Consider the following 23,695-nt stretch of genomic DNA (forward strand, 5'->3'; position numbering starts at 1 on the left):
TTTTGTGTATCAAATACATTCTGAGGATTATAAAATAATGTTATACATATGTCTAATTAGATCACAATTTACACAAAATAATTGTATCTTTGGATTAATAGAATTAAATATTTGTATAATTAGAATCTAATCTATTTTCCAAAAACTATTTTGATAATGTTATTAATAATTTAAAATTAGGTAAGTATATAACCACATAGAATTTTTAAGAATTTAGAAGTGCTTTAGTTATCTAAGTAAAAATTGAATGAAATTAAAATATATGATCCTAATCTTTTCAAAAGATGGAAGCCATAAGTTGATTAGTGATGTGTACTATGTGCCTAAATTAAAAGAGTGATATTTTGAGTTTGGACCAACTTCTTGAAAAGGGGTATGAAATTCTCATGAAAAATTGACATGTTTGACTTAAAGATCAAAATAACAATTTAATTGTTAAAATTTTTATGTCGAAAAATAGAATGTTTATTATGAACATAAAAACTATTGAAGCAAAATGTTTGAAAATGAGCGTCCAAGATGAAGCATGGAGTTGACTTATGAGGTATGACCTCTTGAATTATGGTACACTTAAAATTATGGGAGAAAAAAATATGGTGAAAAAGATGTATTCAATTAATCATTCAAATCAAATGTGTGAAGGTTGTCTTCTCGCTAAACAAGCTAGAAAAAGTCTCCCTAAAGAAGTTACATCAAGAACAATTAAGTCGCTACAACTTGTGCATACCGACTTTTGGACCAATCAATCCATCTTTATTTGGTAAGAGAAAATATTTCATTCTTTTTATTGATGATTTTAGTAGAAAAAATTGAGTTTATTTCTTGAAACAAAAATAAAAAGTTTAGAACATGTGTTTGATAATTTAAGAATTTCAAAGCTCTTGTTGAGAAGGATAGTAGTAATGAATTCAAAGCTTTGAGATCTAATCGAGGAGTTCAATAAATTATGTGCAACTCATGGAATTCGTCTTTCTTTGACGGTTCCAAGATCGCTATAACAAAATGGAGTAGACAAGAGAAAAAATAAAACTATTTTGAACATAACGAAATGTATGGTAAAGTCTAAAAAGATGTCAAATGAGTTTTGGACTGAAGCATTTTCTTGTGCGGTCATCGCTCTCCAGCATCAAATGTCAAAGACCAAAATCCTCAAGAAACATGGAATATTAGGCCACCTAGTGTCAATCACTTGAGTCTTAGGTAGCATAACATATGCACATATGCCACAACAAGAAAAATCCAAGCTGGGTGATCAAAGCATCAACCATGTCTTTTTGGTTATGATATACATTATAAAGGCTACAAGTGGTACAACTCATGCAACAATAAGATAGTGGTGAATCGTGATGTCGAATTTGATGAATATGCTACATGGAATTGGGAGGGTCCAGAAGCCACAAACTATAATTTCTCTTTCATATTCTAAAGAAGAAGATCAATAGACCACAACGCCAATTCAAGATTCAAATTCACCCCATTCACCTACTTCTCAAGTAAAAGTTAAAGCGAAAAACCAAGTAAGATAAAAGATATACAAGACATTTGTGAATGATCAACTGAAGTTACTTTTGACCTTGAAGAGTTGTATTGTCTCTTGGCGGATAGTGAGCCCTTAAATTATGGAGAAACATTGAAAAATAAAAGGTGAAGACAAGTCATGAATGAAGAGATCAAATCAACTGTGAAGAACAACACTTAGGAATTAGTAACTCTTCCAAAAGGTCATGAAGTAATTGGAGTTAAATGGATGTACAAGGCTAAAAAGAATGATAATGGAGAGGTGGAAAAATACAAAGCAATAATTGTTTTCAAATGCTACAAAGAAAAACATATAGTTGACTATGAAGATGGACAAAATGAGGACCCTACTCTTTTCAAAAGTCTCGTAGAAATTCTAAGATACTTAATATGTATAAGGCTTGATATTCTGTATGTGGTTGAAGTAGTGAGTTGTTTCACAGAAACTCCTACTTCTACATACATGAAAGTTACTAATAGGATATTCCGCCACCTAAAAGGTACGATTGCTTATGGACTATTTTGTTATTCTTCTAATGATTTCAAACTCTTTGGATTTTGTGATAGCGATGTTGCATGAGAGAGTGTGCTTTTTCGTGGAACACAAAGAAACAATCTTTTGTCACACTTTCAACATGTAAGTTAGAGTATGTGGTTGTAACATCTTGCACTTGTCATGCCATTTGGCTAAGGAGATTATTGAAGGAACTTCATATGCCACATAAGTAAGCTAGTGCTATTTGTATAGACAACAAGTATGCTCAAACACTTGCAAAGAATCTGGTGTTTCATGATTGCAGCAAGCACATAAACACCAAGGTACCATCTCATTAGAGAATACATTATCAAGAAAGAAGTTGAACTTAAATAAGTGAAAATTCAAGATCAAGTTGCAAATATTTTTTCAAAACCGCTAAAATTTGAAGACTTTCAAATGTTAAGAATAAGTCTTATAATGAAAAAGCAAATTTTAAATTAAAGAAAGCAATGTGATTAATATTTTAAATTAGATAAATTTATAACTACATAGAATGGGTCTTTTTTTTTAGTACCCCCTTTTTGAAAAAAAAACACCAAAATACCCCTATTTGAAAAAAATATACCAAAATGCCCCTTTTTTTAAAAATCAAGTAGAAAGTCGCCATTTGAAACTCGGGCTTCTTAAGGAAGTCGCCATTCCAAATGGCGACTTGTAAGTAAAGAAAAAAAAAATGGGGCATTTTGGTATATTTTTTTCAAATAGGGGTATTTTGGTGTTTTTTTTTCAAAAAGAGGGTATTGTAAAAATAAAACCACGTAGAATTTCTAAGAATCTAAAAATGCTTTAATTATAGAAAAATGAAATGTATTTAGAAGTGTGTATTAATTAGTAAACTCCTGATAATATTCCTTTGTACTTAAAATTATCTATGAAGTGAATCGTGAGTTTCCCTTAGACACACTTTCCTTCCTCTAACAGATAATTCAAGAATTAATTTGGATATTTAGCTAAGTTGAAACCAAATTTATATCCTACTTTGGAATAATAAAACCGTGGTTTATCTTTTACCTATTGCATTTTTTTTCACAACTTTGAATGATCATATTTAGATAATTTCCTCAGCAATTTGGCCATTCTTCCTCCACAATTCTTTTGCAAAATGTATTCTATGTCAGTAGAAACCATTTCTTCCACATGGTCATTTCACTTAAACTCGAGCTACTACATAAAGTACATGATAATTTCTTCACTTTGCAGAGAAACAATGTAAGCTTGTCATGCCATTTGGCTAAGGAGATTATTGAAGGAACTTCATATGCCACATAAGTAAGCTAGTGCTATTTGTATAGACAACAAGTATGCTCAAACACTTGCAAAGAATCTGGTGTTTCATGATTGCAGCAAGCACATAAACACCAAGGTACCATCTCATTAGAGAATACATTATCAAGAAAGAAGTTGAACTTAAATAAGTGAAAATTCAAGATCAAGTTGCAAATATTTTTTCAAAACCGCTAAAATTTGAAGACTTTCAAATGTTAAGAATAAGTCTTATAATGAAAAAGCAAATTTTAAATTAAAGAAAGCAATGTGATTAATATTTTAAATTAGATAAATTTATAACTACATAGAATGGGTCTTTTTTTTTAGTACCCCCTTTTTGAAAAAAAAACACCAAAATACCCCTATTTGAAAAAAATATACCAAAATGCCCCTTTTTTTAAAAATCAAGTAGAAAGTCGCCATTTGAAACTCGGGCTTCTTAAGGAAGTCGCCATTCCAAATGGCGACTTGTAAGTAAAGAAAAAAAAAATGGGGCATTTTGGTATATTTTTTTCAAATAGGGGTATTTTGGTGTTTTTTTTTCAAAAAGAGGGTATTGTAAAAATAAAACCACGTAGAATTTCTAAGAATCTAAAAATGCTTTAATTATAGAAAAATGAAATGTATTTAGAAGTGTGTATTAATTAGTAAACTCCTGATAATATTCCTTTGTACTTAAAATTATCTATGAAGTGAATCGTGAGTTTCCCTTAGACACACTTTCCTTCCTCTAACAGATAATTCAAGAATTAATTTGGATATTTAGCTAAGTTGAAACCAAATTTATATCCTACTTTGGAATAATAAAACCGTGGTTTATCTTTTACCTATTGCATTTTTTTTCACAACTTTGAATGATCATATTTAGATAATTTCCTCAGCAATTTGGCCATTCTTCCTCCACAATTCTTTTGCAAAATGTATTCTATGTCAGTAGAAACCATTTCTTCCACATGGTCATTTCACTTAAACTCGAGCTACTACATAAAGTACATGATAATTTCTTCACTTTGCAGAGAAACAATGTAAGCACAATCATAAATGCTGTTAATAGTGTGTTGGTTGGTCATAACAGAGCTGTAATCTATGTCAAATTCTTGGATTCAAACACTTGTTTCGTTTTTTTTTTTTGTTAAAACAAAGGTAACTCCTGCACACTACTACGGAGACTAATCCCTTGTATTTTCGTTTACTCAATTTAGTTGCTGATATCTTCCACCTCTTGCTTTAACAGAATTTTGTGTGTTTATCATCTGTGCCAATCGATACCCAAGTAATTTGAACCAACGTAACTTTATTTTGTTGTCCTGTGAAAAATATTCTTTGTAAAGTTATTAAACTTTTTTTTTTTAATGCTTTGGTATTTGCATGCAATGAATAGTGAATAATTATGATGCTTACTTAGCTGCTTGTTGTTTTAGTTACCCAAAACATTAAACTACTTAGGCAACGTCTAAAAGAAAAGCATCTTGAAAGTTTCAATTGTAATAATCCCCAATATTGTTGTATAATTGAGGTATCATTACAGCTTGACCATGTACATATGTTTTCTTTTGTTGCCCCTATAAATGGCATCCAATTGTAATGATAGTGCACAAGGATTTACTGGAATTTGGATGATGACTTGAAATTATAATGAATCTCAAATGCAACAATTGTATTAATATTTTTTATTTTATATGAATCAAATAATATTTCTCGAGTTGAATCACAATGAATGATAAATTTATCTTTTAAAAGATATAATATTAATTAGTATGATTATTAATACCTTAAGTTATGTTATACTTTTTACATGAATCGAAGCCAAAGTTTTACAAAAAAATATATTTAACTAAAGAAATTATACTTTAAATGATTGATCTTTTAAATTTTGTCAAACCAACTCATTTAATAAAATATAAATAAATTTTAACGATATATAGAATATAGATCTCTCATTTTATTTCTATAAAATTAATTTACAAACCATTAAACTCAAAGTATACTTTTTCATGAATTAAATTAATAGAAATGTTAACAAATACCAAAAAGACATTGTTAAAAGATTCTATCTATAAAAAAAGTTAAGAATATTAAACTCTATTGCGTTGAATACACATGTTTCCATAAAGACCTACTATTTTAAATTTATTATTAAACACCACTATGAAAATACTTATTAGCATTTGCTTGATTTATTTTTATTTATTTGATTAAAACATCTGCATAAATTAGACATAAAAAAAACATTTATAAAATATTTCTTATTTGATTAATATTAAAAAAAAGGCGGGGGAGGAGAGACTAGAGAGGATGGGAGAGACAGGAAGATGCATGTGGCGCCAAAAGCAGCGTGTCAGAGTTGATAGAGAAAAGGGAATCCAATTTTGAAATGAAAAATAATCCCAAAGGGTAATCCAGTCACATGGGTTACCGAAACAAACGGCTGGCTACTCAACCCCACCACCAAATACAACAAATATATATTACCGGTTTTACCGGTTGCCTCTCTCCTCTTTTCTCTCTCATCCCATTCACAATTCTAACCGCCTTTTAAACAAATCACTCTCCGTCGTTCCTCTCCCTTTCTCTCTCTCTCTGCGCGCCTCTTCCGCAATTCACAGAGACGCCGCAGAGAAAGAAATATAATCAAGTCTATCAAAACACATTACGTTCTTATCTACGCAAAATGGCGGCACCGAAACATTCATTCGGATTCGGAGTTGTGGCCATGCTCGCCACTCTCATTTTCGCTCTTTCACTCCCCGCCGCTGTTCACTCTCAATCTCTTGCACCTGCACCTGCTCCTACCAGCGACGGTAACAAACATTTTCTCTCTTTTTCTTCTCAGATCTAATCTAATTTAATCCTCCTCATACCAGATCCAATTTCGTAGATCTGGATCTATTATATTATTTAATGGAAAATAAACTGCAATACTGTTATGTACTTGCATTGTTTTTATTTATAATGAATTATCATATTTGAAAATAAAAATAGATATATAATTTAATAGGTCTTCATTTTTGTTTTTTTTTTATGAATTATTTTTGTAATGTGTTATTTCAGGATCATCGGTTGATCAAGGAATAGCTTATTTGTTGATGTTGTTGGCACTGGTACTGACCTACATCATTCATTCGGCTGACATTTCATCTACCTTCTGAATTGCATGTTGATGTTGGAGAGAGGGCTTTGTGTTTTTATTTATTATTATTATGAGTTATGATTAATTAACGTGTTTGTAGAACGCGGCGGAGAAAGGGGATAATATGTTATGTAATGATAATAATGATAGATTGAGGTGTTATGTTTGTTTTCCTAGTGAGTGAAGAAAAGAATATGATCAGTTCATAGTACCAACTTCACATTTATGGACCTAGGTATTATTGCAATCTCGTCAATGTTATTTCTCTTAGTAATTTCATCATCTTTTTTTTTTTTTAATTTTTTTATTTTAACCTCATGGCCAAATTGACTAACAATCAGGACGGTTTATGAATGAACTTTTCCTAATTAAAAAGTTGAATGTAAAAAACAAATTAAAATTGGGCTGCAAAGTGAAATGTTGATGAACGATTCAAGACCAGAACATCCATTAGAATGCTAAAAATTATATTCAATGTTTTAATTAAGAAACACATGTATTGTATTGTAACAAATCATAATTCCATTCCTCCTTACGAAAAGGTTCTGAATGTTTTTAAACAGAACGAGGTAAACTGGAAATCTTTTGCTTTAATCAAAGGCCAGCAATTATGATTAAGGTGAGGAAGAAAGCAATCTAGCAACAGCATAATATCCAGTGATGAAAGGTGCATGCCATTGATTTCACCTTCCATTCAACTGAACACTTGAAACCAAAATAATTATTAAAATCAGTTGTTTGTTGATGGATATGTGAAAGTATACAGCTTCTGCACATTAAAACAGTGATAAAATGGTAAAAATGAAGGAAAATGATTAGTGGGAGCAGATGATACATAAAACTATGAATTAAAAGAGACCGGCAAAGTTGTGATACCAATGCATAATTAAGCCTTCTTGCTACTCGGATTAGTTTCCTGTTGTTCCTGTCCAGCTAGGGTAAACTTCTTCACCTTCTGTTGAGACAATAAACAAAAAACTTAAATAAAACAGAGTAAGGCATTGAAAAGGGCACAATTCTGTTCAAAATGAACTCAAATATACCACGCGATTGAGTTGGAAGACAAAGGCAAAGACAAAACCATAAACAGTAAACAATGAAGTGCATAGTTGTATGGCATCCAGTGAGGTCAAAGACACCAAAAATTCTGATTAAATTATCTTCATATTATATCTGATATACCAGATCAAATGCAATTCACATCATGTCATACCTGTACTGCTTTCATATTTTGTTACTGTTGTGCCCAGCTAACTATCAGAAGAGTGAAGTCAAATAAGACCAATCCAGTACTTATTCAAACTGCCATTGCTAAAAAAATTCCAAATGGAAGAAAATAAAGGATAAAAAACTAATTATCCCTACTCTTTAAACAAATTCAACACCTCCTTAAAAGAAGTGTTCTCAAACATACCAACCCTGCATTTTAGTTCCCTTTTCAACACTGAGAAAATACTCTAGGAAAAAACAAACATTAATAACAATGAGCCAAGTGAGACTAACATGCAAGCAAGAGAAATGTCTTCAATTCATGCTTGTCACTTGATAGTTTAAAGCTTTGAAAAAGAAAAGGAAATATTAGAAGCTAAAAATTAGATGCAACATTGGGGCTTCATATGGATAAATTGCAGGCATCAAGAAAAGAATTGAGAAAATATACAAAGTTTGACAGACAAACTCTTTTCTAAAGGATCTCAAACAAATCTTGTTATCTTGAATCCATTATGTTGAGTCAAAAGCTATCTTGTGATGTTTTGAAGATACCAAGCTACTTGAGTAGAATGATAACACTTTTATCATGTCTGTTTTCTAACATGTGTGCTTAAATAGAATCATCATAAGAAAGATTGTGAACCTCAAGTTGTGTACGTTCATCACCATATTGAAGCGTCTCAACAATATCCCCATGGACGAGAAACTTATAGCATCAAATGATTGTTGTAAGACCAAGAGACATTTGGGAAAAGGTGGGTTTTCTATAGATCAAGGGATGAATATTCGTACAGAGAACCTCCACTCAAAGGGCCCAACAAAAGATACCAAAGCACGGTACACGTCTCCACAAAAGTGAACTAGAAATCGTAGCATATCAGTCACACTCCCCAATGCTTAGGAGTCATGAAGATACCCTCTCATATAACAGAACGAAAGGACGAACATGCCACAACAAAGTTCTCTCATGTACAACTCAAGAAGAATGGAGAAGCAGTAACACAAGTAAAAAAGGACAGCTTATATCAACAATATCCCCAATGGCTATTTTCATCCTTCCCACGATTTTGAGGCTTCCCCACTCATTAAATAGCAAATGAATCAGCCTAAAAAACAAGACAAAGCTTTGCATACACATGTCCAATTTAGTCAAAGTGCAAATCAATCTTTTCTTCAACTTATCCAAACTCTATTCTACACAACAAATATGAGGGTCATCCTTTGAGTGTGTTGAAGTTCAACTCTATCATAAGTGCGTTATATTGAGTTGTATAAAGATCCCCAACTAAATCATTTCTATCTCTGTTTGTATTTCACCAAGGTTTCTAAGTGAGTTAGTCTGAGTGAGAATGTAAGCCTCCTAAGGCCAAGAGAATATAGGATGTAAGCATATTGAGCTAAGAAAATACATGGTGCAAAGTCAAGGTGGTTGTTGTAAATGCAGATCATAGGACGAATCTCAGAGCACTACACTGGAAATCTCACAGTTTTGAGGAACTGAGGACTGAAGTAGCTCCCATTAGATGAACCAATATACTTATCTTGTGTGAATCTTCTTAACTCTAAACTCTTCATATTGCAAAACTCAGTTCACACACTATTCACTCTTATTATCAATATTTACTTTATATTGCACTTGCTTTTTTATCGTCCTCAATGAGAGTAGGTTCACACATTAATCTTCATTACTCCATGTACCCACTTAAGAAGATCAACAAGTGCATAAACAATTTTTAAAATAGTCATAATTCAACCCTATTCTTGTGACTCATATTCTCACTTCACATTCAACAACCGACACATTTCAACCTTTATCAAAAACTTAAAAGACCAAAATTTAACTGACCCTCACAGATGACATTGGGGAAAAAACTTCCTAACACTTTCCAACCAAATAGAGAATGAATTAACAAAAATTTCGTTAACATATTTCCATAAGGTTAAAAACTAGCTCGTATTGATTCAAAAACGATGCGACGATGAAAGTAAAGAAATGGAAGTAAGAGAGAGGAAAAGAAGTACCTTGGCAAGCACGCAGTCGCGCAACGAATTCAAAAGGGTGAGGCATTTGTCTTGTTCGTATGGAGATTGAGTTACGCAATTCAGCAGATTAAGGGCTTCTTGAGCGCACACCGGTTTTGCACCACCTTCATCCATGATCGATTTTTAGGGTTTTAGGTAAAATATTGAAGATTGAATAGAAAGCTAAACCCTTTGTCTTGCTGCAAATTGGGTTGTAAGGGTAAATTTGTAATAAAGAGTAACGCTATTTCGCTAAACTGCTACTATCCCTTTTTATTTTTAGTTATTAATTTAATCTTGTGTGCTCCTGCTGTTTCTTAGTTCTGACCACCTCAAATGCGGTTTTTTCTCCAATATACACCACTTTACTGTTGCACGCTTTTAAAAAATTCATTTCTCCAATATTACAAGGTTTTCAAATTTCATCCCAAAAATAAAATTTTCACCCAAGAAATTCTCGGACATTTCAAATTGGACTAGCCCACATAACATGCTCAATTTTTTTAGGAAAGTTTCATTTTTCATAGATGTATATTTGGATCGAGCAATTTAAATGTATATATTTTAAAATATAAAGTTTAATTGATTGTTTTCATAGATGTATTTAAAGAGTGAAGACATTAGCGAAATAAATTGTCTTTTTTCAAAGAACGGACTATTCAAAGGGGTTTTCGATCCATATATCCCTTTTTTGAATTTTTTATCTCAAAATATCCTAGTTTGAAAAAAATATATAGAAATGTCCTACTTTTTTGCCCCAATTGCTTATCGCAATTTGGGGATGCGATTGGAGCAAAAAAGTATGACATTTCTGTATATTTTTTTCAAACTAAGACATTTTAAAATAAAAAATTCAAAAGAGGGATATATGGATCAAAAACCCCTATTTAAAGTGTAGAATTGATGTTTGAAATTATTTTAGATTTGACAGAAGAAAAAAAAACTTCATCTTCTCTTTTTGGTCTAAAATTCTTTTAGTTTATACTAGTATGTAGTACAATGAAAGTGATATTAGTTGCCTTTTAATTTAATTTCTAAGATATACATTGAGAAATATAACATTTATAAATTTGTTGAAATTTCATATGTGTGTTTGTTTTTATCATTATATGAAGAGTGTCAAACTCTTCTGAAAAATACATCAAAGTTTGATATATTTCTTAACTTTCTTTTTTCTCCCTCTTTTTATTTGATATATTTTTGAGTCACTTCCTGGTGATTTGTGTGGTAATAGTACTACAATTACTATGATAGATTTTTGTGTCGTAATCTTTTAGATCAATTTTTTGTGATGTAATTCTTTTAATTTATTAGTGGTCACAATATCATTTTACGAATAATTTAAAGCGTTATATTGAGAATGACTATAATCGTTGTTTTGATAGTCTGTCATGCACAATTTAAACAATGTAGCGAAATATTTTAAAGAAAGTAATTTAGTTCACAATTCAACTCATTGTAATATAAATTTATTTTAAAATAAAAAAACAACCTACAAGTATCAAAATAAGACATCATTTTAGAAGTAACCTTTTAATATTTATCTTAAATAACAATTAAAAAAAAAATACTCACAATATATAAAAGAGATTAAATGACATATGGAGATACATTGTAAACCATATCTTATGTTGTCATCAATCAAATTGCACATTTTGGCCACTATGTTAATCAATCAATTTGTATTGATGCTAAACACATCTAAAGTGAGCACAAAAGTCCACCTTAATTAAATGTGTACAGTGTATTTGAAAATGCGTTGAAATACCATGAATGTAAGTTTTATTGTCTCATACGCGATTTTTTTCTTTTAGATGGTGTTTGGGTTGCTTGAAAGAAAATCGATTTTTACTTTTTAAACTCAATTCAAGTCGAAGTAATAATTTGAAGCTTCTAAGGTGAACTAAAATTGATTTAGAAATTTTAATGGTGTGTAGCATGTTAAACTTCCTTCATTTTCCTCTCAACTCCTCAGTAACTTTTTTAATGTCATATGTTAGACGTTGTTCACGGATGTATAGTGACTATTTCTATTGGGATGTTTCTCCTTTCACCTTTAATATTGTGAAACACACAAATTTATATTGAGATGATTAATTCAACTGTGTAAAATACACTTCTAAATTAACCTGATAAAATTTAAACGCTTTTGAAAATATTTGGTGAGAGAATAATTTTTTTTGTTTAGGTTGAACAAGACAAACAAAAGAGCTCTAGTATTTTAACTCTAGCCCATTTAAGATGCTTCCATAAAAAAAATTCAAATAAAAAAACACTCTTTATCTTTTGGGACAGAATGAGTACAAAATCAAAATAACTCTGAATTTAACTTTTATTACTGAAAAAAATAAGTAACTCAATGAAAAAATAAATAAAATAAAAAAATAATATTATAAAATTTATTTATTTTCTTAAAAAAATAGTACATATTATTATAATTAACTTGTATAAATGTGAGATATTAAGTTCGAACCGAAACATAATATTTAATTTAAAAATATTCAAATTTGACAAACTAAAACTCAATGACTCTAGTTTTGTGTACAATAAAATCTAATTTTGAATTCAATTAAAACTCATTTTTGTATTTTGTACCAAAAAATGAAATAAAAGCTCATTTTGAAAATTACACGTTCAAAAACAATTTTGATTTAAATTTTATGAACAACATAAATTTGATAAGAATCAATTTAATTAAAACTATCTAAAAAATATTAGTTAATTTAAATTAAATTTATTTTTAATTATAATTAATTATATCAAACTTAATTTTTGTCGCCACAGAGCTAAACATGACATATATTAGATACTCAGCCATTCTGGATGGCAGCACTCCCATCCCTTGAATTCGACAAGAATATAGGTAACATCCTCAATTTAAGACATGAAACTGAGCCATTCTCGTTTGTAAGCAATGGTTTGACTAAGTCAACAAAAACGAATTTCCAAAAAAACAAAAACCACAAAGCTGGAGGGGAAATGGCAATTTTGAGAAGCACTATTAAAAGAGTGACTCAAATTCAATTCCACCTTTTGGTTTAATACGACAATATCATCACAAATTAACGAATAAGTGAATAGAAAAACAAGGTAAGGAAGAAAATGGGCGATAAAATGCATCTTAGTTTCCTTTTATTTGCCATGATTGGCTGCATTGTATTTGTATCTGCGAGTTCAACAACTCACATTGTCGGAGACAGTGTAGGTTGGAGTATGCCTAATTATCCTGAATTTTTCGAAGATTGGACCAAGAACAGAACCTTCGCCATTGGCGACATACTTCGTATGTCTCTTCTTAAATTCTCCTACCTTCATTACTCATTTTATAAATATTACAACTTATAACTTTTCAAAATTATAGTTTGCAATTATTATGATACCGAACATGCATGTCACAATATTTGTTTTCTTTTGGTTATTTAAAACAAAATCACACAACAAAAACCGATTATTGGAAGGATGTGATCTCGTACATAACAGTATAAAGTTAAAAGTTAAAGAGAAGTCATGTATAAGAAATTAACGTGGTAGATAAAAAATATTGCAGTTTTCCAATACAACCCGGGGATGAGCACCGTTGTTCAGGTAAACAAAAATGACTATGGTAATTGCACTACAAGAAATACCATTCACACTTTCTTCAGAGGGAACTCAAGTGTTCTTTTAGACAAACCTGGTGACTATTATTTCTTCTGTTCTGTCGGCAAGCGTTGTGAGGCAGGACAAAAACTTTGGGTTAATGTTCCTCAGGGTAACCCCTCCTCTCATTGATTTCATCTTATTTGCCCCAACTACTCTATTTATATGTACATAAATCATCGGCATACAATTTTCCATTTTATTTTCTTGTATTGTACCATACTAGTGTATAGTTTTGTGTTCGGTGGCATTTTCAATTTTTTTGTACTCTTAAATGTATTAATTATACAAAATTATATTTATTCATTACTTAATATTAGAGCAATAATTCTATTAGAAATCTTGATGAAAGTCGGGAAAGAGAAAGAATATTTAATCCAAAATTAAAGTCATATATTAATAGAAAGAATGTTTAGGTATTTTACTATAGAATGCTTCATTATACGGTTTTTTTTTTCAAATACTCTCTTTTGGAAAAAAAAACACTAATTTTTTTTTTCTTTACTTACAAGTCGCCATTTGGAATGGCGACTTCTTTAAGGAAGTCTGAGTTCCAAATGACGACTTCCCACTTGATTTTTAAAAAAAGGGATATTTTGGTATATTTTTTTCAAATGGGAGTATTTTGGTGTTTTTTTTTCAAAAAGAGAGTACTAAAAAAAAAAGACCCTCGTTATACTACTACCGACTCATATGCTACATTAATGGATCCAACAGTTTTTCTATCGAATAGTACTCCATTCCTTACTAATTCTTGATACAACAACATTAATGGATGCAACAATTTTTCTAACTAAAGAACAGTACTATGTTACTTCCTCATTCATACAACATTAATGAAATGCAACATAATAAATTCTACCCTAATGATAACAAAAACAAAAACAAAAATAAAACTGATTACAACATTTAATCTTAAATTAATTAATCCTGCCGTTACAAAACTTACTCCATCGATCAAATTGCAGTAAGAAACAAATCCCCGAAATCTTGGAAATTATCATAATCTCTGTTCCAATCTTTGAAATCGAAATCGAAACTCTGACACTTTGAATCAACAAAGCTTCCAACAAAATCATCAGGGAATAAGAACATGCTTTCTTCCTCTGTCACATTTTCAAACTCAAATAACGTATCACTATGAATAGGAAAAACGGTCTCACATTTGAACGTACTTTCTTCCAAAACTTTATCAAACAAAGATGAACATTCATTTTCACATTCTCTTATTGGAAGGGTAACATTGTCTTTTCCAGTTACGGATTCAATCTCTGAAGAAGAACAACAACACTGAAGAACTGAACTTGGAGAAAGAACGTTGTTGCTACGATATTCTTCACCGGAGTTTATATCTTTAATCGCCGGTTGAATAAAATTTGTAAGCGCGTGTTCGCCACGTATTTCAATGGCGGCTTTATCGTACTGAATAGCAGCTTCTTCTGCGGTGTTGTATGTTCCCAACCACCGTCGCACCCGCCGTAATGGGTCTCTTATCTCCGCCGACCATTTCCCCCAAGGTCTCTGTCTCACTCCCCGGAACTTTTTCCCGGAGAAAAATCGACTCGCCGGAGCTCTGTTTGTTTTCTTGCAAAGAGTTGGTTTGTCGAAAGTAATCTCGTTAACGATAGTTTTGACACGGCGGCGAGTTTTGAAGTCGGAAAGTGGTTTATCTTCATCGGAAGAAGAATCGGTGGCGTCGGCGTCAGAGAGACGAATTCGTACGATTTTGGGAAAGGGATGGTTCATTGTATAGTGTAGCTTAGTAGTGTTGCAATAGTTTTAAAGTGAAGGTGTAGGTGTAGGCATGTTTATGTTATTGGGGACAGTGATATAGCATTTAATGCTGAAATGGTGAAGTCGGTGAGAGAGAAGAACATGAATTAAATACTCTTTCTTTCTTCTAAACTGTAATATTTGAAGGAACAGAAGAAAGTGACGTTTTTGAAAGCGTGCAACACTTGACACCCAAATCAAATCTAATCAAATACTATAACTGTGAAAGCGGGGTAATATTTTGTTCAATTTCAGCAAATTCAGGATGAATTCACTGCCACTTTAATTAATAGCACCAAGGATATTCATAATTTGCTGCTCCCATTCCAACTTATTTCTTTATATTTTAGTTCCCTAACTTTAATCACTAAATTTTTCATTCATCGTCTCAAATAATTTAGTGATAATATCAAAAATGCACACAAACAAAATCACACTAGCTCTATATGATTTTGAAAATTAATTCCATCATAAAAGGAATCATGCACTCAATCAACATAAGAGGAGTTTATATGGTTTTGCTTTGGTACTATAGAATCCAACCTATACGTAGATATTTTTAAAAATTAAATATAAATAAAATAGTAGTCAAAAAAATAATATATTTAATTAGAAAAATTAGATCCATTAACTTTTACTTTTATTTATATTTTGTTTCTAAATGGTAAATCTTAATTTCTATAACCAACTATTTATGATTTCCATCTTGTATTTTCAACAACATAGACATTTTTTATGGATAAATTTTAAGGATATTTCTTTAATTATATTTTATACAGTTTTTAACTTAATTATAATTTTTAAAATTAATAATTTTTTCAAAGTTGATTATAACAATACAAAAAAGTACTTTAAAAAGATGTACCTAAATTTTTTGTGATTGACGTCACTGTAGATAGGAGAAGCATACGACATGCAGCAGTAATAAGGCAAGTAATAAAACGACACGTGAGTGGACAGAAAGCATACCAATCACGTGAGGGGAGACACTTCGGATCAAATCGTTACTCTTTGACTGAAGAAACAACACTTGCCTCGAATTTCAACAACTAATTAAAAATAAATACCTCTTAAATTAACTTATATTTATTTTTGGCTAAACTATGTTAGTATTTTCTTATTTTATTTTTTAAATTTTCATTTCAATTTCTTAATTTTTTTAATATTTATCTCAGAAATTTAAATTATTAATATTAAACACTTTAATTTTTAAAATAATGAAACTTAATTATTTTAGTTTTGCTACAAATAACAAACATTTTTAACTTAAGAAATAAAATATTTAATATAAAAACTTTAAGAAACTAAAATCTTTAATAATTATAAATTAATAGACAAAAATTAAATGAAAAAAATTTAATTGATCAAAATATGTAAACATTATAATTTAAGAGGTCAAAATAGAATAAAAAAATATAATGGATTAAAGCAAAATCTTCTTTTTTTTATACTTTAAATCAAATTAAGTGAAAAATGCATAATTTCATCTTTATTTTTTTAGATTCTTTTTATATATAAAAAATTTATATTATAAAAAAATCAAATCATTTATATGGATAATTTTTAAAATAATTATGATAAAAATTGAATTGATCTGTTATTTGTTTTTTTTTTTAATGTTTTTACAATAAGAAAGGTGTTTATAACTGAAATGAAGCTAAGGTTATAACTCAAAAGACTTATACATTAATTTTTATTTTCTTATTACTAATATTTTAATTTTACAATATGTTGTATAATCTCTATTGCAAAACAGTGATCTTAGAATATGATATTAAGTTATTAAAAAAAATTAGCGTGGATGCTTCCTCTTTCTTTATTAAAAAAAAAAAAAGTGACAATACTATATTTTTATCAAAAATTTGAATACAATAAATATATCAATCGTCCAATTTATATAATGTTTAATGTCTTCTTTTTTAATCTAAAGTGGAGCTTCTTTATTGAAACTTGATATAACAACACGTTTTACTTTGTTGCTGTCACTTGTTTCTTCTGATTCCTCATCCTCAGACCTTATCACTGCTTATTATAAGTTTAGTTCATCTTCTTTAATTTCAAGTCGATTTCAATTTAATTTTAATTTGTCATAACTTTATACGTTATATTACATTATTTTTTAGTTAACTTTATAAACCATTTTTTATAAGTAGTAACTGATTAGTCGTTATTGTTAGAAGAGTCTGCAAACTGATTCTCAGTTTTAATTTAAGACAATATATTTTGGTGTTTTTATTTGAAGTAGATGATTAAATTGTTGGAAACTAAGAAGTTTGTGACTAAAAATAGAGAACGTTCTCGATATTCAATTTTGTATAATTTAAATTAATTTAATTGTATGTAATTAATTAATTATGTAAATAAAAAATAATTATAAATAATATAATAGATAATATCTATAAATAGCATATTCATTTTAATAAATAATAACACATTCATTTTATTCTTTTTCATTTTTTAGTTTATTTCTATTACAAATAGCTTGAAATGCTACCGTAAATTACGTAATTGGAGATTGAAAAGGACTGAATTTCAGATATATGCAGTAAGCTCTGTTTCTTATGCCAGAGGGTCGGTGCTGGAAAATATAATAACATTAATAATCCGTGCTGAGTATATAGTCCCAAGTACAGTATTGCTGCCTGGATATTAGAAATGAGTTACTCAAGTAAAAAAAGACCAAGAAATTATGTACACTTCATTTGTCTTTTTTTATTTCACAATAAGAATGTACAACTATAGATTCTCTTGAATAATAAATAGACAATTAACGACAGGATCGAAGTTTCATATATTGGAACTATCTACGCATAAATAGAGAGAACAAACGTGTTTCGTTCTTCTCACTCACACCTCCCCTCCCTAATTGGAACAAACTTGTAATACTAGTTCATTTGTGAAGGCCCAAGGCTAAATTGGATCATGGGCTTAATAGTGCAAAAACCCAAGCCTACCTAATAAATGTGCTACTTTGATAGTAAAACATAATTAAAGTGTTGTAATTTATATATTACTCCCCCTGAAGACACAGTAAGATAAATAAACTTATTCTTATCCCCACAGATAATAAAATTATATGTTTTTATTTTTAAAGAGCTTAAAAATGTAAATCCCTTTTTAAATAATATATGAACCTTAATGTCTTCCCAAAAAAAATAATACATTCTTTATTTTAATCATCTAGTTTTTAAGAGAATAGAGGCTTAGTAATCAAGTATTCAGTCGGGAAGTAATTAAAGTGTGACCAAAAATTGTTCTAGTTAAGATTCAAATTTGGAATTCTAAAACAATTCGTCTTTAACTGAAGTTTATTAACCACTTGAACGCCATCACTTGGTCAATTAATTTTAGTTTAATTGCAATTTTGGTCCATCTATTTTTACAATAATTAAATTGGTTACTCTCTCATATTTTTGAACTAAAAAATGATGATTTGATGTATTTTAAATAATGTAAGATACAATGACATGATATAGAACCATCTAGATGCATGAATTATTCATATATCATCAATTAAATTACAAATATAAAAAAATTCTGAAGTTACAAATTAAATTTTTATGGTGTTTTATTTTGATTTTGTAAGTGTTAATCATTTTATATCATCATATTATATGACACGTTATTTAAAGCATGTCATGTCGCTATTCTTTAGTTAAAAAATCTGAAGAATGAACCAAAATTATCGACTTTTAAAATACAAAGACCAATTTTATAAATTAATAAAAATAAAAGACTAAAATTACAATTAAACAACCGTGCATGAATATATAGACTAATACACTTTGTAAGACACAAGTCTCACTTGAAAAAGAAAAAAAGAAAAAAAACAAGGCTTAAATATGATTTTGTAAGACACAAGTCTCACTTGAAAAAGAAAAAAAACAAGGCTTAAATACGCTTTCTTATCTATTATTGGTTTATATTTGTAGGCCTGACTTTTTCAAAAACAGATATGATATAGTAGATTATTTAAAAATTTATTTCAAATTTCACAATTGCAATTAAATAATTTAACCAATCTTTAGATAAATCAACGAACTAATAGATCAATAGGTTTAACCGCTTAACTTCTCTTTTGAAATCTAGATAACACTGTATATAATTTCCTATTTAACCTCTGTTTTCTTATAATAATAATTTCCCTAGTTAGTATACTTAAATTACAAAAAGATAACAAATATATGATTTAACATAAATTATAAAATTTAATATAATAATAGTAGTAATAATTAATCTCAGGTTTGTAGACGTATTTTTGGAGCTAATGTCCATGAGATGAGATTGTGAATAGATGAGTTTGTGCAGAGTCTCAGCAACAGCAAGTTTATAGATAAGTAAATAATCTGTTAGAAAATGAATGGTCTAGGGAAATGGTTCATCTTAATACTAGTGTGCCCACAGCTGTCTCATTCTAATGAAACATTGCTTTTAGGCACCGGTCCTATGGAATAAATGTCGAAACCATAAAAATACAAACTACGTATAATGTCCACTTCTGGAGACTTCGACTAGCTAACAAGATTGGGAACAATGAGGGACAGGGGATGATTTGTTCACGTGAATTCATTTGTCAGTACAAGAATTGAATCAATATAACAATTTCTACCATTAAAAATGCTTATATACTCGGGCTCATGGCATTGGGACCATAGGAAATTATGACTTTTGTTATAATCAACTTGAGTGCAGTGAATTTAACGAAATCGTTATCATGCCGTGATTTTGTTGAAGTTTACAAGTATAAATTTTGTTAAAATCATGTACTTGGTATTCTGTTTTGTATTATTATTGCTATCAAGTACTTTGGAAACAATAATCAGATCAAATCAGGTTGATACACATTGGAAAGTTTTAAGTTCATAGTATGTTGTTTGTCTTTGGTGTGATGATATTATCCACTTGGTGAAACATGCTTCACGTTACAAACATACAAAGAAATGCTTGACATTGTAACAACCTAACTGTTGCACCAAGTTGGTGCTAATTCAGGAAACTTCAAAAAAAAAAAAATGAAAGAAACAAAAAAATAATAGTTAATCATCAAGCTCTTGTACAGAAGATGGACAAATACACTCAAATGAAATAAAGACAACAATTTTGTTTTCATTCAGTTCCTTTTGGTAATGGGGAAGAAGTGCAAGAAGGGGATTTATCATTATCATTATCATGTTGAGATGACAATCTAAGTCCTGCTTGGTTTTGATCTGAGGATTGTTGAGTCTGTGCATCAATCTGTCTCACATTTTCTATCATCTTCACAACTTCTGAGATCTTTGGTCTCTGATCTGGCATCCTTACCACACATGACATAGCTATCTGCAACATTTCCACCATCTCTTCTTCGATATTTGGAAATCTCATCAGCTCTAAGTCAAACACTTCAGCTGTCCATTCCTCTCGGACGACCGAATGAACCCACCTAACTAGGTGGATAATCTCATCACCACCAGTTGTATGGATTGGAGATTTCCCGGTCAGAAGCTCTAGTAACACCACACCGAAGCTGTAAACATCTGATGGTTGTGCTGCTTTTCTGGTGTCTGTGACTTCGGGTGCTCGGTAACCGGCTGCTCGTGAGATTGGTAGAGGAAGCGAGCTCGATATGGTTGCTAGACCGAGATCAGATACACAACCATATTGTTTAGTGTTGAGAAAGATATTGGAGGACTTGATGTTGCCGTGTACGAGTTTACCACCATTCTCAGCGTGGATCCGAGCAATGCCTCTTGCAGCACCTAAAGCTATTCTTAACCGAGTATCCCAATCTAAAGTCACCCTCTCCTCTCCTCTTTTGCCTGAAATTCTCAGAAAGCAAAAAAATGACATTTATTTTTATAAATAATAAGGAGAGTATATTGATGAAGTTGTGTAATGTCTATGATGTGCAAAAATAACATTTTAAAGACAATGTACTAAAATAACGATTTTATTAAGACAAGTTGTGTATAATGGACCCTAGGTAGGAATGTGAAATTCCAAGATGTTAGAATAGCATTAGCACAAATGATATAATGGATCTGGATTCGCTGCAGTTAATATTTTCTACAATCACTGCATTCAGTCAACTTAGATCGATGAAGAGCGACCAAATCAAATGACATACATAAATAAATTGTGAACTCATAATTCAACTGTTCTAGCTTCATCAACTGCAGAGATCATTGACCGACTAAAGTGACTGCCAACCACATCAAATCCATTTTCATGACATTGTCACCTAAAATGTAAACATTCCTAATGTTTCTGAAAACACTAACACGAAAGGCAACTACATATTCAAAGTTCATATTGCCCAAGTGTCCATTCAATTGTTAGTTGTCAGTAGCTACAACTAAGCTAGAGAAGTGAACATACACAGTATGCTACTTGAACAAGCAAGAGAATAGAGACACCCTTTTATGAAAAACATTGCCTTTATCTATAACATAGAAGACACAAAATTGAGCACATCTTATTTATATACATTTGATTAAAGTGTGTTCAGTGTTGTTAAATAGCTGCTATAACATAATAGAATTAATACAAATTATTGTTAGTTTTCTATTTAGTATAAAGTTTTGTCAAATAGTAGTTATATCGGCACTATAGCACTATTTTCTGCAATCCGCATTAGACAACACCTAGGGTGCAATGTGCTAGGACATAAGTGAATCGGAAGTAGAAATATGAAATTATAATGGACTAAAATAATAGTACATACCATGCAACAAAGAAGAGACACTCCCATGACTGTAGTAATCATATACCATCAATTTTTCATCTTTGGAATAATAATATGCTTTCAACTCAACCACATTCTCATGTTTAAGACTTCCAACAATCTCCATGTATTGCTCAAAATCCTTCTTTCCAAAGGCTACCTCCTTCAACCTCTTCACAACAACCGTGGTCACGTCTTCAAGAATCGCCTTATAAGCAGTGCCAAATGTTCCCTTTCCAAGCACCTCGGCAGAAGCCCTCAACAAATCTTCCAAATCAAAGGCATAATTACATCCTTCAAAGAAAGACAGCTTATTGTTAGCATCCTGGTGCCTCGAAACCGCTTTTTCTGGTGACATCTCTCCCTTATTCAACTTCCCAACAAATGCATCATCGTCATCTCCATCTTTTCTTCTATTCCAACAGCACACAAACATCAAAAAACCAAATGCTATAAGCCCTATAACAATACCAGCAACAATAATTCCCAGCAGAGCTGTTTCACTGAGCCTGCCATGTTTCTCAGCGACCGAAGGCGGCTCATAAACCGGTGCATTCACCGGAGAAACAGCAGTAGAATTTCCAAGAGAAATGTTATTCCCTATGAATGCTGAATCAGGAAACCTCTGGAGAGATTTAGGCACAGTGCCATGTAAATCATTGTTAGACAAATTCAACACCTGCAATCTTAACAAACCAAGATCAGGAATTTCACCAGAAAGAGAGTTGTTTGCAAGGTTCAAACCAGCAAGCTGAGTCAAATTAGTAAGAGATAAAGGAATAGTGCCATTGAACTTGTTATTAGACAAATTAACAACAGAGAGATTCTTCCAAGGTGAGAAATCAGGTAAAGGACCAGACAAATTATTGAACTGAAGATAAAGAAAAGACAAGTTTTTTAGATTGGAAAAATCAGAAGGAAAAAACCCAGTTATGAAATTGGATCTAAGACTCAGAATTTGAAGAGCTGGGAGGTTACTAATGGTAAAAGGTGGAATGGTTCCATGAAATCCAACACCTGGTAGTCTAATAGCTATTACTCTAGACCTATCTTCATTGCAAGTAACACCAGTCCAAAAATCACACACAGAAGAACTCTCGTTCCAATTCAGAGTCCTTGAAGGTGGGAACTTTTTCACAAACTCAAGTAAAACCTCTTTATCTTCAACAGGTTCACAATTCCCTTGTTGACATAGTATCGAACACAATATGCACATAATAAAACATGAAATGTGAAGAAATTTCATGTTTTCCACTTCCAGCAACAACAACAAGGAACAAGGAGTTTCTAGCTAATGCTGCATAGATTCAAATGAATTAAAAGAATGTTAGTGTAATAATAAAGTGAAGAAAAATAAAAGATTTATGAATAAAAAAGTAAAATTTCCCGCTTGAGAAACTGAAATGAAAGAAAAGAGAAAATTCAAAATTGTGATTCCTAGAAGGTTGTCTATGAAAGTAGAAGCCGACACTGAGAAACTTGTGCATAAAAAAATGAGCTTTTGCAGGTGCTAGTGTTTCTATTCTAAGTAAAAAAACAAAAAAAATTAAAAAAATTAAAAAAATGAAAAGAGACATTATTCTAAAACTTAAAATCAGTGTGTTTCAATTTCATCTTTTTGCTCTTTATTCGGAATACACTTTTCAGTGGAGACGACAAAACCGAGAAAATTCAAATTTTGTAGTAATTTTATAGTAAAAAAAGCAAAATTCAAAGAAAAAAGCACTTCTACTAGTACTAGTACTCACTTGGGTCGAAGGCAAAGCTATTTTTCTTGTGTTGCAGATCTGAAATAAAGAATGTCTTTTTGTTCCTTAACAAAAACACACTTTAATATGCAGCAATACACAAATAAAGCACTAAAAAGTGTAGCATGCAATGGAAAATGAAAGAG

At 30.6% G+C, this 23,695-nt stretch overlaps 3 protein-coding genes across 4 annotated transcripts; 1 reads left to right on the forward strand and 2 right to left on the reverse strand.

Annotated features, from left to right (window-relative positions):
* The first annotated feature begins 5,841 nt into the window (after positions 1 to 5,841).
* On the forward strand, positions 5,842 to 6,726 carry LOC101505037 (arabinogalactan protein 41-like). The gene is made up of 2 exons (XM_004503585.4): positions 5,842 to 6,123; positions 6,374 to 6,726. The coding sequence occupies exons 1-2, from the start codon at positions 5,994 to 5,996 to the stop codon at positions 6,469 to 6,471; spliced, it is 228 nt and encodes a 75-aa protein (XP_004503642.1). The 5' UTR covers positions 5,842 to 5,993; the 3' UTR covers positions 6,472 to 6,726.
* A 7,371-nt stretch (positions 6,727 to 14,097) lies between these two features.
* Positions 14,098 to 15,252, reverse strand: LOC101509747 (pathogenesis-related genes transcriptional activator PTI6-like). The gene has a single exon (XM_004503776.4). It carries the CDS (start codon positions 15,069 to 15,071, stop codon positions 14,283 to 14,285), a length of 789 nt encoding a protein of 262 aa, XP_004503833.1. The 5' UTR covers positions 15,072 to 15,252; the 3' UTR covers positions 14,098 to 14,282.
* Positions 15,253 to 20,000: 4,748 nt separating this feature from the next.
* Positions 20,001 to 23,689, reverse strand: LOC101506208 (probable inactive receptor kinase At4g23740). 2 transcript variants are annotated; one of them, XM_004503589.3, is made up of 3 exons: positions 23,550 to 23,689; positions 21,802 to 23,098; positions 20,001 to 20,896 (listed from the first exon to the last, which is right to left on the reverse strand). In XM_004503589.3, exons 2-3 carry the CDS (start codon positions 23,045 to 23,047, stop codon positions 20,205 to 20,207), a joined length of 1,938 nt encoding a protein of 645 aa, XP_004503646.1. In that variant the 5' UTR covers positions 23,048 to 23,098; positions 23,550 to 23,689; the 3' UTR covers positions 20,001 to 20,204. The 2 variants fall into 2 exon arrangements, with proteins under 2 accessions (XP_004503646.1, XP_073226500.1); XM_073370399.1 differs by lacking the exon at positions 23,550 to 23,689 and having other exon boundaries at positions 21,802 to 23,389.
* Between the last annotated feature and the right edge of the window lie 6 nt (positions 23,690 to 23,695).

The sequence above is a fragment of the Cicer arietinum genome, chromosome 6 (genome assembly GCF_000331145.2).
Source record: "Cicer arietinum cultivar CDC Frontier isolate Library 1 chromosome 6, Cicar.CDCFrontier_v2.0, whole genome shotgun sequence".
NCBI lineage: Eukaryota > Viridiplantae > Streptophyta > Magnoliopsida > Fabales > Fabaceae > Cicer > Cicer arietinum.